Source organism: Cricetulus griseus, chromosome 6, assembly GCF_003668045.3.
Source record: "Cricetulus griseus strain 17A/GY chromosome 6, alternate assembly CriGri-PICRH-1.0, whole genome shotgun sequence".
In the NCBI taxonomy this organism is placed as follows: domain Eukaryota; kingdom Metazoa; phylum Chordata; class Mammalia; order Rodentia; family Cricetidae; genus Cricetulus; species Cricetulus griseus.
In genome coordinates, this window is record NC_048599.1 from 90,489,962 (window position 1) to 90,507,574 (window position 17,613).

General features: G+C 47.3%; 2 protein-coding genes across 10 annotated transcripts in view; one reads left to right on the forward strand and one right to left on the reverse strand.

The window, feature by feature from the left end:
* Nucleotides 1-305: 305 nt before the first annotated feature.
* On the reverse strand, nucleotides 306-10,906 carry Ssrp1 (structure specific recognition protein 1). Its single transcript, XM_027422642.2, has 17 exons — nucleotides 10,773-10,906; nucleotides 10,122-10,296; nucleotides 9,525-9,710; nucleotides 7,917-8,022; nucleotides 7,440-7,630; nucleotides 7,106-7,336; nucleotides 6,895-6,998; nucleotides 6,682-6,810; nucleotides 6,204-6,425; nucleotides 5,487-5,559; nucleotides 4,958-5,096; nucleotides 4,786-4,831; nucleotides 3,020-3,149; nucleotides 1,896-2,066; nucleotides 1,688-1,776; nucleotides 994-1,180; nucleotides 306-778 (listed from the first exon to the last, which is right to left on the reverse strand). Exons 2-17 carry the CDS (start codon nucleotides 10,173-10,175, stop codon nucleotides 707-709), a joined length of 2,130 nt encoding a protein of 709 aa, XP_027278443.1. The 5' UTR covers nucleotides 10,176-10,296; nucleotides 10,773-10,906; the 3' UTR covers nucleotides 306-706.
* A 67-nt stretch (nucleotides 10,907-10,973) lies between these two features.
* Nucleotides 10,974-17,613, forward strand: part of P2rx3 (purinergic receptor P2X 3) — a 35,776-nt gene continuing 29,136 nt past the window's right edge. For 2 of the 9 annotated variants that reach the window (XM_027422645.2, XM_027422654.2), the window contains exons 1-2: nucleotides 10,974-11,148; nucleotides 12,768-12,945. In XM_027422645.2, the coding sequence (XP_027278446.1) occupies nucleotides 11,118-11,148; nucleotides 12,768-12,945 (209 nt within the window). In that variant the 5' untranslated portion in view covers nucleotides 10,974-11,117. Of the gene's footprint in view, nucleotides 12,124-12,696; nucleotides 12,946-17,613 lie in introns of all 9 variants that reach the window. The other 7 variants (XM_035446208.1, XM_035446209.1, XM_027422644.2 and 4 more) reach the window with 7 other exon arrangements.

Genomic DNA, 17,613 nt, shown 5'->3' on the forward strand with positions numbered 1-17,613 from the left:
CTTATAAGACCCTTGTCTCCTAAAGTGATTAAGGATGGAGCTGAGAACCCCGCCCCCTCCGACTCCCACCCCTGTGCTGGCTAATGGAGTGGAACTCTGAGAGGCTTCCTAATCAGATCAGCACTCATTTCTTGACTCTCAGGTGGCATTGTTCACAGACAAGGGTGAAAACCAATGCTTGTCCAGCCAGGAAGGACAGGATGTGCTTCAAGACTTGCTTCCCAGCTGGGCAGGAGGGCCCTGCAGAGTCCGGATAGAAGGGTAAACACCACATGTAAAGTGGGAAAGGAGACATAAGGACATGGTTTCCAAAGTCAGTTCCATTTATTAAATTGACTTCACAGACCAGAAATACAAAATAAAAGTAGAAATAGGCCCCTATTAGGAGCTACAGGCCTGACTTCACATGACCCCTGATGCAGCCACTTGAATAAGACAGGAAGCAGCTTTATCCCTACAGTCGGGCAAGTGAGCCGAGGACTTAGATCCTTCAACGCACTGTGAGCAGACAGAATGCACTCCTACCCAGTCTTTCCCCAGATTACAAGGAGCCATTCTTGCAAAGCAGCTGAGGTTAGATGTTTCCCTTGATGCCTGCCTCAGAGAAGTGGAAGCCACCAGGAGCAGTTACTCAGATGGCACAGAGTCCAAGAACTATGTAGAAAGCCTGGAGATGTGACAGGGCAAGGACAAGAATTTTCTTCCTCTACTCATCAGATCCTGAGGCAGAGTCCTCTGAGCTTGGAGGAGTGCTGGCTAGTTCCTCTTCTTCAGAGTCCTGAAAAACCAGAGGTCTCTTAGGTAAAGGTATAATGTCCCAGACACTTTTTGGTGAAGGGTCCCTAATGCCCAGTTCCTCCTACAACTGCACTCACCATAACCTCAGAAATCCACCTGTCCACTCTAACTCATTACTCTTACAGACAAACCACAACCCTGTCTTACCCACCCCAGACTCAAATGCCCCTCAACCGCCCAGACTTCCTGCCCCACCTCGCTCCGCCTCCTCTTCTTTTTGCTCTTGTTCTCTCCTGAAGAGCTCTCATCACTGGACACAAATTCTTTGCTCTTGAAGCTCTCACTTAGCTGCCTTGATGAAGACTTGGATGATGAACTCCTAGAGGGAGTGGATTTTTTTTCCATCTTTGCTTTTACTTTCTTTTTCTTCTTAGACTTGTCCCTATATTAAGAAAATGGAAAAGACGCCAGGCCATTAGTCTTCCCATATTATCAGATAGGCCACATTTCTCCTGGCTTTAATGAGGACGTCTCCAGTAATGGCCATATTATTCTCACCCTGGCAAATATAATGTCAGCTCTGTAGCCCAAAGTACACCAAAGGAGAGGATCATACGTGAGTACCTGAAGAGCCAGGGTCACGGCCTGAAGCAACTTATGCAAAACTTACCTGGCACTTTTGTTTTGTTTAAAAGTTCATATGGATTTTGAATTAAGCTTCACAAAATACTTTTTTCTAAACCCTCCCATTATTTATTTGAATATAAAACTGATCGAGGAAAATGGGCCATATTTATCTCCTAACTCCATACAACACCTATACTCGGCAATGGCATAAGCACTATTTTACTGCTGTCAAAAATATGTACCACAATTCTCAATTCTAACCTGGAAAAAAAAATCTGCTAAAAAGAGCAGTTATTGGGACCATTTTGTTCCTAACACTCACCTTTTAGAAGATTCACCTCTTCCTCCTTCATATTCTTTCATGGCTTTTTCATATTCCCTCCTGGCATCCTCAGCCTTTCGGTCCCACTCCTGTCACAAACAGTCCTTTAGACTGATGCAAGCAAATCTGTATCTACAGATGGATGAGTGACACACCCTGCACCCCCACAAAGCCCTTCTCACCACCACTCCTTTCCACTGTTACTCACCTCTTTCTTCTCTTTGGACATTCCCTTCCAGATCTCGCCTGCCTTCTTAGAAAGATCTGTGATGCTGATGCCAGGATGGTCTGACTTGATCTTCTCTCGGCTGGCATTAAGCCACAACATGTATGCAGACATAGGCCTCTTAGGGGCATTTGGATCTTTACCCTTCTTCGCCTACATGAGAAAGAAACCAAATGCCATCAGCCATCCATATTTCTCAACTATCCTAAGTTTCCCCAAGGAAACCATCTGGGGAGGGGGAAAATGCAGGGAGAACTAGATGGAACTGGGTACCCAGGAACAGCTCTAAGGGCAGGACTAGCCGCTTTTTCCTTCTCCAAGAGATGCCCTGGGCAGAGGCAGGATGTCTCCTAATTCAGATGCAGAGACTCACATCTGTCATGGTACTAAGAACAAGTTACAAATGAGTGCTCAGTCCTAAATGGAATATCTCTATCACCAAGGCCCAGGGAATACAGCTAAAGAGGTGGGCAGGAAGAATGCAAGAGCCAGAGAAAAGGGAGGAGTACTATGAAACACTGCCATCCAGATACAGCATGGCTGCTGTGACTGTCAACAGCTATGGATACTTGCCCAAGGCCAATACAAGATTGGGTCCTGATATTCTATCATAGATAGGAGAGGCAACCACGAGGGCTCACCCTTCCTAAGGTGCTACATGCAGTTAACATGCAGTTGCTAGGAGAAGATGAGTCATTTTCTTCAGCGGGGCAGCCACTGGTAAGGTCTTACACATGCTATACAAGCAATCCTAATTAAACTCATCAGATACAAACCAAAAAGACAAGACATGAAAGCAAAAGATGGACTAGTTCAGGAGTTGAAGGAGGGGAACAGAGGGAAAGGGGGTATGAATAAAATCATAGTACATTGAATGTATGTTAAAATTGTCAAAAAATATTAAAATTGGACAAACAAACAAAAAACCCAGATCTTCTAGAAACAGTATCTCAGGGCCAAAAAGAAAACCTAGACGGTATCTACCAAAGCCACACTCACCCAAAAGGCAGCACAACCAACAGGACCTGCTGCGAGTGGAGAGGAGAAAGAAAACAGAAAATGGAGACGCACACACTCACTCTCCCAATCTAGAGGTGAGTCTGTACCTCTGAAGACTTCTTGCGGCTCTTGCGATCCTTGGCCATCTTGGCCCTTTTGAGCTGTTTCCGCTTCTTCTCTTCTCGGTCACTGTCCCCCTCATTACTGGAGGAGCTGGCAGAGGCATTGCTGTCAAACCTGCCAGAGTAAGGCTTAGACTCAGGAAAGGAAGGCAGGATACAGATCTTTTCTTTCATTTTGAGATAGGTTTTCTCTGTGTAGCTCTGGCTACACAGAATTGGAACTCGCCCTGTAGACCAGCCTGGCCTCGAACTCACAAAGATCTGCCTGCCTCTGCCTCCAAGTGCTGGGATTAAATGCTTGTGCTACCACTGCCCAGCCAGATGTCTTGAGAAAGTAGTAAAAGGAATCTAGACATCTGCCCAGAAAGGGCCAAGGGAGTAAGTCCCAAGGACAGGCTCCACCACTAATTGCCACCCCAGCTTCCTGCCTTTCACTAAAATGATTTCATATCCCTTCTCCAGACCCAGCCACCACAAAGGCTTATTTGTTTATTCAATCAATAAAAAACCAATGTTTCAGTGGGCTCTTCTGCTCTAAGCCAGGTAGGTTCTATTCCACTCCTGCCCTTCAATACTGTCTCCTGCTAGCCTGCAGCATACCAAGTCTACTTCATCACTCCCTTTGGTTAAATCACCTTAGTTTATACTACAATCTTCTGCTAAAGAAAGACTGAAAGGGAGGAAACCAAGTTTCAACTGAAGCCAGTCCCTGTGTCTGACTCTCCCGTCCAATAAAGCGCATCTCCTCTGGACACACAGCTGCTGGTACTTGCCTACTACTGAAAGGCTCCCGAGGCAAGTAATAAGCATCTGTGCCTTATTAACCCTTGCCAGCACAACTAGTGAACTTCTGAAAGACGGTCAGTTTGGTTTTGATTTTGCTGCCCCACCTTTCTACATCAACAATCCCAGTTTTCTGTAGGAAAGGAGCTCATTCTAACTGCAGAGTCTAAGGTGGTTCTGCTCCATTAGAGCCACAAATATATTATCTCAAGGTCAGGAAGGCAGTTGACCAGAGACAACACTATCCACTGTGCTGTTCACCAAGAGGTGCTTCTGGGTGTTAAGCTATCCACATTAAACCTTCCTAGACCTGAGGGACATAGAGCAAGCTTTCTAAGAATAGTAAAATCAGAAGCAGATTCCTCACAACTTCTGAGCACTGAGATCCAGTAGTACCCATGGTCAACTACATTCCTGAACTCTCCAGTTACATAAACTAAAACAAACAAAAAAAAAAAACACACACTTAACCCTGTGGAGCCAGTGTGAGCCTTCTTACTTTCTGAAAAGGACAATCAGAAGTCTTGACTGATATAGCACAGGGGTACTACTGTTATACTGTCACTGGCAAGTGAGGACTCCCAGCATGCATAAGCACTAGCTCTCATTCCATTCTTTTTCCATTTCTCTGGGGGTTTTGGTTTTGGTTTTTTGAGACAAAGTTTCTCTGTGTAGCTTTGTAGACCAGGCTGGTCTTGAACTCACGGAGATACACCTGCCTCTGCCTCCTGAGTGCTGGAATTAAAGGAGTGCACCACCACCACCGCCCGGCCCATTTCTCTAGTTTTAAAGCATGCCATGCACTAATAAATTCCTTGACACCTTGACAAATACTTTCATGTCTCACTTCACTGGAGGTCACTTTTCCATCTTGGACCACTGGCTAAGACTGGGACAAGATAAATACTCAGAAACACTTAAATTTATAGGCCATAATCTTATTCCTGTGAGGTCCAATCAAAACTCACTCCTCTGCCACATCGTCTTCCTCTTCACCAGGGTTGAAGGACTCATCTAAGAAAGAACACAGATGGCATCAATTTCTACTCCAGTGGAAGTCCCATCTCTTACCCAGACACCCAGCCTAGACCACAGGGTACAGCCTGACTGCCCCAGGTCCCAGCACAGAGGCTAGCCCACCAGTTTCTTCTCCTGAGTCATCACTGCTGTCATTGGCATTCTCCTCCCGGATCTTGCCCTCCTCCTTCATCCTCTCCAAATAGGCATCATGCTGGTCTTCATCAGAGTCAGCATAATCATCATAGCTTGGGTTCATGCCCTAGCCAGGGAAGAGATGAGTGTCAGCCACCACGTTCAAGCCAGAACTCCTCAGCACTCAAAAGCATTTCCCCACACCTGTGAAATCAGACCAGCAGTTCCCAGGAGCCCCTGAGCAGGAATGTTCACACAGCCAACATGCAGGGCCTACTAAACTGAGTTAATCCAAGCCCCTCCCTTTCCTGGCCCCACAGGGCTCCTAAGAGGCTGCATAGACTGATCTAAGGCCATGCAGAGAGAACCTGCTCAGGAAGGGGAAGGAGCCACACGCACCTCTTTTTTCTATAAGGGTAAGAAGAGAAGAGAAAGAGTGAAAAAGAAGCCACCAAGTCTCCGCTCCTTTCTCCTCTACAGAAAGAACAGGAGAGGGGCACATCCTTCCCACAGATACCTCTTTCAATCCTCTGTTTTTGATGTTGAGTTTTTTTGCATTGACAAAATCAAACAGCTTTCCATATTCCTCTCTGTGAGGGGAGACAAACATCATCACCAGATGGTTAGAACCAACTCAGGTAGACTAAATGATGTTCTGATACCAACAGCTGGGTGGAGCTGGAGCTCATGGCTACACTACCCAGGACATCAGTAGGTTAGACACAGCCCTGAAGAGTTATGGGGCACAAAAGGCAGACAGGGGTATAGCTAGTCACCAAATAGGACCAGAGCAAGGCATTATGGGAAGTGAGGTTTTCATCTTTTTATTGGTCTGCATTTCACCCTTTGCTGGGCTGTTACGAGAATTAAACACAAAGATATTTGTAAAATGTTTAGCTCACAGCTGAGTATACTCAATAAACATTAGCTGCTGTGTTCCTGGGCACAGAGCTCATTCCAGGAAAGAAAGAGATAATATTTCCACCATGGGGGAATGGAGGAGAATAAGCTAAAACCAATACACACAGCTTTCATAATATAAAAAATAACCTATCAAAGGACAGGGGAAAAAAAGACAGATACATTTCCAGAGTCTAAGTACTGGAAAGAAAATTCAACTCAGCTAGAAAAGTCCAACCATGAACTCAGAAAGGACCCAAGGCCAGGCTGAGCTTCCCAGTAGAGATGGGATCAAGATCAGGATAACCAGGAGGTAACCAGAGGAAGTTCTTACCTCTCAATGCTGCTGAAGGTATACTGAGTGCCCTGCTTGGTCTCAATTTCAAAGTCGAAGGAACGAGTGGTTGTGGTGCCACGGGCAAAGTTGACAAAAGAGATCTCATCAAAGCGTATGTGCACAGGGGGCTTGTGCACATAGATGAAGCCCCGCTCCAGTGGGTACAGGAGTCCTGAGCTGGCCTTATAGGAGCAGGTGATACACTGGGCCCCTGAGTGCCTGACGGAGGATGCAGAGAGTCTGGTCAGCACCAACCACAGCAGAGCCAAAGGGCACATGTAGCAACACAAATGCCCAGGCCCTCAGAAGTCATTCCCACCAAGTGGCTTTGACAGAGGTGCTGACAACTACAACAAGAAGTGCACCCAGGCTTCTACTAGAGGGTACCCATCACAGCAAAGGTTTCATTACTAAGACAACAGGACACTTCCCACCCACACCACCTCAGCAGCAGGACTTTAACCCACATTCTTACCCTTGGAAGTTGCCTGGGACTGTGATTTTACGGTTTACAAGTGCTTTCATGACCCGGCTGACCATCTCATAGAGGGATCCAGACATGTTCTTGGTAAGCCGCCCCTCAAATCGCTTCTCCACTTCTTCCCTATAAACAAAGCGAGACAGGTCCACTGGCAGGCCTACTCCCTGCCTGGACAGTGCCAAGAAACAAGTCCAGGAAGATACTTACTCATTCATGTTGAGAGTCAAGGAGATATCCTCATCCTTGGAGAAGAGGAGGATCAGGAAGTGGTAACGGGTTTGGCCCTGCTTGATGGGGGGATCCAGGCTGATCTAGTAAGGACAATAGACAGGCTATTGAGACCCAGATAACTAAACAATACTGAATCCTAGGCATCAGTAACCTCTACCTACTGAAGCACCCCAGGAATTTTGCTCACCACAAAGAACATCTGTCTCTGATCCTTGTGGGGCAGCAGGAAGAGACGGAGAACTGTAGTATAGGGGATCTTGTAGTCAAAGGTCTTGCCATGCAGGTGTAGAAAGGTAGGGTAGATCCGGATATCATAACGGCCACGAGGAGTCAAACACTGCAGCTCCCGGAAGATGCAAATGGCATCTCCAGTGGCCTGGATCACGTCTGCCTTTGACAGAACATTCTGGGCAAAGGCCTACAAACACACACGGGTAATCACAGTGAACCTCTCAGCTCCTAGGCCAGCCAGCCAAAGTCTACTCAGCAGTATCCAGGAGCCCAGCAAGCAGAAAGCTCACCTCTACAGGGTCCACACCATCTTCTTGGGTAGGAGGGACATAGAAGCGCACCTCCATGAGAGACACTTCAGCATCATCATTCTGGTGGAACTCCAGGGTCACCTCATTCTTGCCAGTTGTACACTGGGACACATTGCTTAGGGGTATCTCAAAGACTGGCTGATCACCAATGTCAAAAGAAAGCAGCTGTCCTGTGAGGAAAGGGTTATTCAAGCCACAAACTCCTCCCTGAGTCTGCAGAAGCATTCCCACCTGCCCCAAGTTCCCAGAGGACAGAGGACCAGAGGAACCTTGTTCACACTATACCACCACCAGGCACCATGCCTGATACACTATACATGCTAAATAAATACATGCTAAATAAATACATGCTAAATACAAAAACTGGGATTAGAAATTAGAGTAAAGAGTTAAGCAAGGTACCATTTGAAGCCCTTCATCCCACCTTCTCCCCAAATGTCAATCTTCCTCACTCACCACCAAACTTCACTGTCCCCCAGTTCCAGCCCTTCACACACAGATCCTTCTCCATTAGCTCAAGGCGATAGTGAGTTTTGAAGAAATCAGAGAGTTTTTCAAACTCCTGTAAATTGTAAGGAGAAAGTGCAATGCCAGTAAATCCTCTAGACCTTATCACAACTTAAAAGTCCTGTTCTCTAGATCAGAAAAAAGTTCAGCAATGTATCCTTTATCAGAAACCATAGTTAACTGAGCATGTCAATTCAAAACCTTTAAAAAGCCAGGCAGTGGTGGTGCACACCTTTAATCCCAGCACTCGGGAGGCAGAGACAGGCAGGTCTACAAGAGCTCGTTGAGGACAGCCTCCAAAGCCACAGAGAAACCCTGTCTCGAAAGAACTGTTTAAAAACAATTTTGCTTTGTTACTAGAGGCTGTTTCTGGGACCCAGATGCCCTCAGCCATGCTCTCACAGATGTCCTTAATCTTTTTTGTTTGTCTTTGGAGGCAGGGTTTCTCTGTGTAACAGCCTTAGCTGTCTTGGAACTTGCTCTGTTTACCAGGAAGGCCTTGAACTCACAGAGATCTGCCTGCCTCTGCCTTCCCAGTGCTGGGATTAAAGATATGAGCCATCACCGTCTGGCTGCTAGCCACATGATGGCTCCATGGTTAAGAGTACTTGTTCTCCCAAAAGATTGGGTTCGCTCCCCAGCACCCACATGATGGTGGCTCACAACTGTCTGTAACTCCAATTCCTTCTTCTGAGCTTTGAGAGCACTAGGCATACACATGATACACAGCCATACTTGCTAGCAAAGCTCATATACATAAAATTAGTTTTGGTGTTTTGTTTTTTTTTGTTTTTGTTTTTTCAGACAGGGTTTCTCTGTGTAGCTTTGGAGCCTATCCTGGCACTCGCTCTGGAAACCAGGCTGGCCTCAAACTCACAGAGATCCGCTTGCCTCTGCCTCCCAAGTGCTGGGATTAAAGGCGTGTTTGATGTTTTGTTTTTGCTTTGTTTGTTTTTTTTTTTTTCAAGACAGGGCTAATCTGTTTAGCCCTGGCTGTCCTGGAATTCGCTCTTAGACAGGTTGGCCTGCCTCTGGAGTGCTGGGATTAAAGGCATGCACCAACACCGCACAGCAAAATAATTTTTTAAAAAATAAAAATATCTTTTTATACCCCCCCAAAAAAAACCCAGGTTGGGAGAGGAGTAAAGGAACTTCCAATCCCAGATGTATGAATCACCTTGCTGAGTTTTTAAACTCTGTATAGGTGCTCTTTTGATGAAACTGGATATTAAAAACAAGTAACTCAAACAGCTCAAAATGGAAAAACAAAATCTCAGAGCTAAGATTCTGAACCAGGACAGAAGGAGCAAGTGGAAACCACTATCTAAAACAAGATGTGAGAAAACCTGGAGTCCGGGCACAAAGAAATTCACAAGATAACATTTGCAATGAAAACAGACAGTAGTGTTTTGTTTAACAGTCTCCAGTTGCCCTGCTCTGAGGAGCCCAAACCAGCAATGACATGATTATCAGAACACCAACTGTCTGTAGAAGATTAAAAATAAACAAGACAGGGCAGTTACAAAAGGAGAGAGTCATGGCAACAAGATCTCTCACCGATTCTCGGAAGCCATCATACTTGTAGACATGGCCATTTTTTGTAAGCAGTTTAAGTCCATGGCCCAGTGCTACCCGGCGCCAGATGCCTTCTGTCAACTCCCCAGCCTGGATATTGTCCACTTTGCCGGTCTTGCTGTTCTTAAAGATGATACCCTGGCGGCTCAATCGTAGCCTCCCATCATTCTGTCCAAAATACAGAGCCAGATTCAGAACAGGATACAGTGTTAGCAGGTCCACTTTACCCCTCACCTGTGTGGTGCTGATGCAGGATGGCCAGATTATCAATGGAAAAGCAACAGTTCAAGTGGTGAGAGTGAGATCAAGTCAAAAGACACAAGAGACCTCAAATCAAGACCGAAAGCTTGGCTCTGGTACCCGCAGCCTTGTTAACCCCAGTTTCCTGGTTTTTAACACAGGAGTTTAGGATAGATCTACACGTGCAATCTCTTCAAACTGAAGAGCACAACTCTTGAGACTCTGCTGCTGCTTTTGCAGATACCCTATTTCCAAAACTGCAGTCAGGGTTAAGCTTTTCTTAATGGACACGAACTCTTCCCGATTTCTACATTTACTAAAAGACCAAGTCATTCTCACCATGGACCCTTTCACCTCCTGGAAGATGTCGTTGAACTCCAGTGTCTCTGCCATATTCACCTGTCTTGGTGGCCTGAGCACAGAGCCCTAGGCTGCACCAGAGCAAACGAACCCTTTTCTGGGAGCTGGGCCCCAATTCCTGGTGAGGTGTGTAGATGTTCAGCAGGGTGGGAATCTGAATTCAGGAAGGAGATTGATAAACAAGTAAAGACACCACCTTACCCCGCTCACCCATGGATAGCTGTGCCTAGACTGGATCGTCTCAAGTTCTCCAGCGCCTGAGGACCTTACAGACCCGGCTCTGCAGCGTTCCTGAGGCCAAGGCCCAGGACCCTAGGTGCAGAACCAGGCCTGTAGTGGCGCTTACACCCCAACCCGACACCCTCTCGGGACGTTCCATCGACAGTCCACGGCAACAATCGGCGCAAGCCCGGGACCTGCTCAGAGAGCGCACCTCAACTCGCTCGGAGAGTAGTGTCCCGACCCCAGCGATCCCACACCCCGAGACCCCCTGGACCCACGTTTCTCCCCCTCCTTTTAATATGGATTCGCCCACTGCCGGCGAAATTGAACGCGGAACGATCCATCTCGAGCGTCCCGCGGGGGAGCAGGGCCCATGCACACCCGGGACCCGGGATCGCGACCACCCACCTCTTTGAGCTGCAACCTCGCGACGGCACAGCACGGGCGGTGGGCGCAGGGGGACGCGGGGGAGGAGGTAGGGATGCGGGGGAGGGGACGCCGGGGAAGCTTTTCCCGCGTGCGCGGTCCCGCGTCCCGCCACCGGAAGTCGCGCACAAACCATAGAGAGGAAGACCTGGCTAGAAAGACACCAGCCGGGCGGACCAACGGGACGGTCTCCTAGAGCGTCGGTACCTTGGGCTAGTGACGGTCTTGCTGTGGAATCCCACGCGGCTGAATTGTTAACTAGGAAATGGGAGCTCTCTTTAGAAAGTTGCAAACCCTTCTAAAAAGCGGAGATTCTGAAGAGAAACTATGAAGTTTTATCAGGCTTTCAGGTTTGTTTGTATGTTGGAATCATTCATGTCCCTCTCTCCTGTTAAAATAGTCGGGGAAGGAGTCTTTTGGAAAGAGAAAATGCAGACCTATGGCCAAAATGACGCCCCCACTAGCCGCAAACGGAATGCGGGTGTCGGTGACTGTGCTTGCTTTCCAGCTGTATCCTGGCAAGTGGATCGGATCCTTTCTGAAATGAGTTCACCTTCCACCCCCAACATCATCCCATCCATATCCCTAATATGTGGGTTCTCAGGAAGAGCCTGGCAGATGGCCGCATTAACTTCCAAGTGCTGGTGTCAGATTTACCTTTGAGCTAGGACTTACTTGAAACCACATCAGCCTGAGTTGGCAGAACCCGGATGCCCTCACATAGCGCCAGGGTACATCTTGCAAAATCTGAAGCCGGGTCTGAAAGAGATGCTTGAGTTTATCTCGCCCTTCCTCATTTTACAGATGAGAAAATTGAAACACACAAAAGATTTGCCCAGGGTGTAAGTACATTGGCATCAAAGCTAGAGCCCGGAATTCAGATTCCTTAACATCAGCCTTTTATCATAACCATGAGGGTCCAACCTTTAGAGTAATTGCTAGCATGTGCCCTGCATAAAGACAGAATATTTAAACTCACGGTTTTCCTGACAATCACTGCACTGATTTGCTAACTCAGTCCTGGGATGTGAGACAGTCAAAATGCAGTCTTGCCATCTAGAATTTGTGGCTTTAACCCCTGGGTTAAGCACTGCTGTTTCTAGCACTATTTAACTGAGTCAAACTGGGTTTAAGACATGTAATGAGAGCCTATTGTTAAAGCATCACATTTCTAGGATTTGAGGAAACCATTGAAGATGGTTAAAACAGTCCCAACCTTTCAGGAGCACATACCCTAACCAAAGATTCAAGTAACCTGGGGGTAAAAAAGAAAATTCAGAAATTTCTATACAGCAAGAAGTGTTTCAGCCACTGCTGCCAACTGCAGTTAGAAGTAAGTGAATTTCCACTTTGCAGTGGTATACACCACTCCAGGAAATTGAGGCAGGAGGACTGTGAGTTTGAAACGTAACGACATAGCAAGTTTGAGATCAGCTAGGGACACAATGAGATTCTGGAGGACAGAGAAGAGGGGATGGTAGGAAATACGTGACCCTTCCTCCCAGGAAACCCAAGAACCCTTTCTCATGCTGTTAGGTAGAAATCAACAGACACAGAAGTGGAGTTCTTGGCTCACACGGATCAGCTAACTCAGGAATGGGCCCTTGCAAGGGGCTTTGGAGAATACAAAGCAGCTGATGAGCTGTGGTAGAGACACGGCATAAGAGAGCAGAATAGAAACAGTAGACAGAGTGCAGATAAAGCATGAGTCCCAGAGGGCCCTAGCCAGCTGCATCCCAGGCAATCTGGAGCCCGAGATTGGAGACCCCACCCCTGCTGTGACATCACAGGGGAGTGGAGTGAAGACGAATAAAAAGGTGGTCCGCCGCCCTGGCCCTAGACTGTTGGCAGCAAGAGTGTCAAGAGGAGAGAGACTGAGCACTGACTACAGTTGCCTGGCTTACAGGATCTGGCTCTATTCCTCAAGTCCCACTAAGTGGCCAGTTCAAACCTTGATCTCTTTCTCCCTGTCCTGAGGTCATCTCCTTGGGCTGCCATCTATAGCCCTTCTGAGTGGCTGGGAGTACATCCTCAGTATGAACTGCATATCAGACTTCTTCACCTACGAGACTACCAAGTCGGTGGTTGTGAAGAGCTGGACCATTGGGATCATCAACCGAGCCGTCCAGCTGCTGATCATTTCCTACTTTGTGGGGTGAGTCCATGGTCCTACAGTCCCAGGACGGGAGGGCCACCTGATGTCCTTCCCTCTCTCTCCCAAGACTGCTCTGCAGCTTCTAGAGCTTCTCCTCTGAGAAACACTTTGATCTGTGAGAGCCATGTCCTCGGCATTGGCCTCTGCCACTCCCATCCAGTCCCGTCCTCAGGTGGATTTTTTTACCCAGTAACTCTTCCAGGGCTGGAAAATGATTTAGACACATGTTCCAATAATAGGTGCATTCCCTGCACAGGAAAGGACCCATATGGTCCTTCCCCCACCCCCCAAAAAAAGACAGACCCCTCCCTCACATTTTTCCATTCCCCTCAACCGAGTCTTTGGAGTCTGAGATACAGGAGCCCAGGAAGGAGGCACTGAAACCAGGGAGATGGGTTGGTGTTATGTGGAAGAAGAACTGGCTGGGGAGGAAAGGAGAACATTGGGTTTCATTTAGAGTAAGGAATTCCTTCCTGCCATGGGCTAGATGGTGAGAGGTTAAAAAACCAAGACAACCTTGTTCTTGGAGAGTAGGACAAAGGAGGGAAGTGACCCTCAAGATAGAGAGAGGCATAGGCATAGATACATTCAAGGAAAGAGTTGTCAAAGAGAAAAGTACCTTCTCTGATTTAGTGTGGGACTCTTCCCCCAAGAATGTAGAAATGATACCCATTGTTAAAAGGCATAAATCTGTCCCTCTACCTGTCTCTGTGCCATAAGACTCATGCTAGGGATTGCTCAAGGGCCAGCAAGATCCAAACACACACACACACACACACAAAGGGACTCCAATAAACAATAGCTAGGAGGAAAACACAGGTCTGTCCTTCTTGTGGTCATTTTCTATACACTGGTTGGCACCAGGAAATGCAGGCAGAAACCTCAAGGGTTTTCTTTTCTGGCTTTCGGGTCTGTGGTCGCTTGCTGTTCCTTGAGACAATGAGTCTGTTTATGAAAGACAGCAAGCCACTGACTAGGTCATGAGTTAATTCAGGAAAATCAAAGAATGCATCCTGTGTGCCTGTGGGCTGGAGCTGAAAGGTTGCAGTAATGTGGAGAGGTTGATGTGTGGAGAGATGGGCAGATGTGGTTTGGTTTTTTTTTTAAGTGATTTTTGTTTCATGGGTTTGATGAAAGCCGGTAGACTTTGGTATTCCAGTGTATAACAAGGCTTTATAGCCTCGTGAGGACATCGGAAGGAATTCAAGCTATGGAGTAGAATTGAATGGCCTTGAAACTACTTTCCTGTGCTGTTTTGTGAGAGATGTTTAGAATGTTCCATATCCCTGTCTCCAAAGTTTGGCTCAAAATTGGTTCCTTTTTGATTGGCTAGTTTGCTGGGTTTTGTTTTTTTCAGACAGTCTTATGTATCCCAGACTGTCCTTGAACTTACTATGTAGGTGAAGATGACCTTGAATTCTTAATCCTCCTAGTGCTGGAATTACAGGTGTGGGCCACCACATCCAGTTTATATGGTGCTGGCATGTTGAACCCAAGGCTTTGTGCATGTTAGGTTGGCACTCCACCCATTGAGCTACATCCTCAGCCTCAGAGTTAGTTCTTAAGTCTTCTGTGTTCACACATATATTCAGTGCCTTAATTGCTGATCCTCACAGGATGGTATATTGGTCCAACGAGTACAAAAGCTGTTTCAGCACATTCTTAACCTGGCCCGGCTTTCCTGGCTCCAGGCAGGATATTGATGGAAGATAGAGACAGCCGTCTCTTGGACTAGACCCCTTAGCCCTACACTGCCCTTGGCCACCCCTCATAAGAATCAGATTGAATCCTCTAGTGCTGGGGGCTTGAGTCCAGCCTGCTCAAGGGAGCAGGAGAGAGGCTCTTTGGCATCTTGATATGCAACCCCATCCATCTACCAGCCTGACAGATCCCCGTGGAACAGTGCCTTACAGTTACATCAGCATACTCAGCAGCCCAGCCCCCTGGCCCAGGCTGTTTATAGGAGCCCAAACACCATGTGACTTCATGAGTCCATTGTGATTAATTTAGCAAAAGTGCATCAAGCATCTCTTCATGCCAGGCATTGTGCACTGAGGGTAGAGCAGTGGAACAGAGCAGACAGGGTCTTTATCCTGTGAACATCACACCAGAGAATGTGGCAGGAAGTGGATATTAACCCAATGATCCCCACAAACAAATGCTAAGTTTTAACAGTGTCTAAAATATGCACAGCACCAAAAGCTGCCACTGTAGAGGCCCTTGACTCCATCTGGAAACCAAAGGGAGTTTTCTGGAAATGCCATATCCAAACCAGGTTCTGAAGGATGGGTGGAAGCAACCAGATGAGAAAAAGGAAAGACGAAGTCCCAAGGCAGAGAACCCACCTCTGTGGAGGGAAAGAGCCTGATCTTGGGGAGGAAGAAAAGAAGTTTATGGGAGTAGAGGCTAGAGTGTGGAAAGATCTCTGGAAGCAGAGGTCAGACCTGGGGTCCCACAACAGCCTTTGTTTTCACGGGAAAGTAAAGGATAAGCCGGAAGTTACTGACACTGCTCAACCTGTCTGTGTGGCTGAGACTGAGGAAGAGTCCTGTAATGAGATCTGAGCTGCCTTATGTACCCAAGGATTAAAGGGAATAGAATGGATGTGGGGAAGCCTAGAGGAGAGAGATAACACTACCTAGACTCAAGAGAAAGGGTTTTAATTTTTTTTTTTCATTTTATGTTGCTCGTTTTGTGGGTTAGTGGAGCATGGGTATGTGTAGAGGTAAGAGAACAATGGAGTTGGGGGTGGGGCATCAGCTCTCTCCTTCCGCCAGTAAGCTCCAAAGATAGAACTCAGGTCCTCAGGCTTGACAACAAGTACCTTTACCCATTGAACCAACCTGCCTCTGTCCCTTGAAAGGATATTAATGGAATGCTGTGGTGTTGGCACTTACGTGGTACCTGAATCTTTGCCCTCTTATTTTCTGCCAGGGAGACAGTGTATGATTTCCATGACTACAAAACAGGACACACAACTTCACCTAGGAAGTGTGTAATGTGAACCAAGTCTTCATCTTATACACTCACAGCAACACACTACCAAATCATCCAGTCTCCAGCCTCAGCTACCTGCTGTGGTTGATACCACTTCGAGAGATTCCTTCACCCACTCTAGGTATACCAAAAAAACTGGGGATACCATGCTTTTGACCCCCAGGTAGCACCCACAGTTCTTTGTCAGCACACTCAGTGACATGCTGGGAGGATTAGTTGGAATCCCTCATCGCCTAGGTACACCCACTCTTGCCTGCACCACAGCCTCAGGATGAAGGAACTACATAGTGTGACATCCCTGCTTTGACACCATCCTGACACAGACCTGTTAGTCTCAGTCTAGGAAATGGGTGTAAGAGTGTCTCCTGTCAGGGTGTTCTGGGACAAGAGATGACACAAGCTAAGTGCCTCTCCCAGGATAGTGACTCAGTAATATTAAGTTATATGTGGTAACTATTGTTGTTCCTAGACTCCCTGTTGTGCCTCGCTCTTTCCCTCTGCCCAGCTCATACCTTCCTAAAAAGACCCCTCTCCTCTGACACACAGCTGCACACATTTCATGCTCACTCCCTAGCCTCCTCCTCCTTTACTCCTGGGGGTAGACGGGAGGGTGTTGGGATGCTGCTTGGGCCTCTTTCCTGCACATCCCACCTGCCAAGGAGCTGCCACCGCCTTCCGCTCTATAAATAATAAACCAGAAATGCAAGGGAAAAAAAAAAGAAGTCAGAGCAGCAGAGTAAATGCCAAGAATCAGAGGCTTAGTCCTGCTGCATCTCCTAAGCCCTGGCCTCTAGAGACAGCCTCAGCCCCTCTGTTCTGGAAATGAAGCAACCCCTCACCTCCCATTGCTAGCTACCCTGATGATGCTCTCAGCCCCATGGGGCCACTGAAATTCTTCCATTTGTTAACTCAGAGAGAATTCTAAAGTGGCCTCTCCTCCCTACTAGGCATACAGGAGTCTTAAAGAAAGAGGAGGAGGAAGAGGCAGACTGGTTAATTGTTTCTCTATCCCAAGCCCCTTCCCCCTGAGACCTTCCTGAGTTAGGGGATGCTTTTCTATCAGTGAAGCTGGGGTCTGACCTGAGATATAGCTAGAGACCCTACAGTGGTGTGGCTGGGAGTGGTCCAGAGCAGACTGCTGTGTGAAGCCTACCTCCCAGCTACATTACTCTGGGCAAGTCAGCACACCCTTTTGTATCTGTTTCCCTGATTGTGGCACAATGGTCATGATACAGCTGTCTCACGAAGGCTTTATGGACTGGGTCAACATAGCGTCATAGTCTTGGTGTATGAGAAGACACTCTGAATGCTCTTTGCATCTACAAATGTGCCTTGACTTTAAGGACAGGGTACTGGTCTCAAAGAACCATTTCCTTAGCTCAACACCGAGAAGCACGACAGTCCTGTGACAAGGCACCCTGGAGGTCCAGAAGTCTGTTTGGACTGTGGCTTACTCGCTGATGAGTATTCAGTAGCAGCCACCATCTTAGCTAAACTGGAGTCAGGCCCCCAGACCTCATTCCACATCATCCCAGAGGGCATAAGGCCATGAGCTAATGGTGCTCTTTCGGATCACTTCCTTGGGTTCTGTAACAAGATGCTGCCTTCATCTCTATTGGACCATAACATGGTGAATGAGACCTTAATGAAATTCCTCCCCTTCAAAAATAA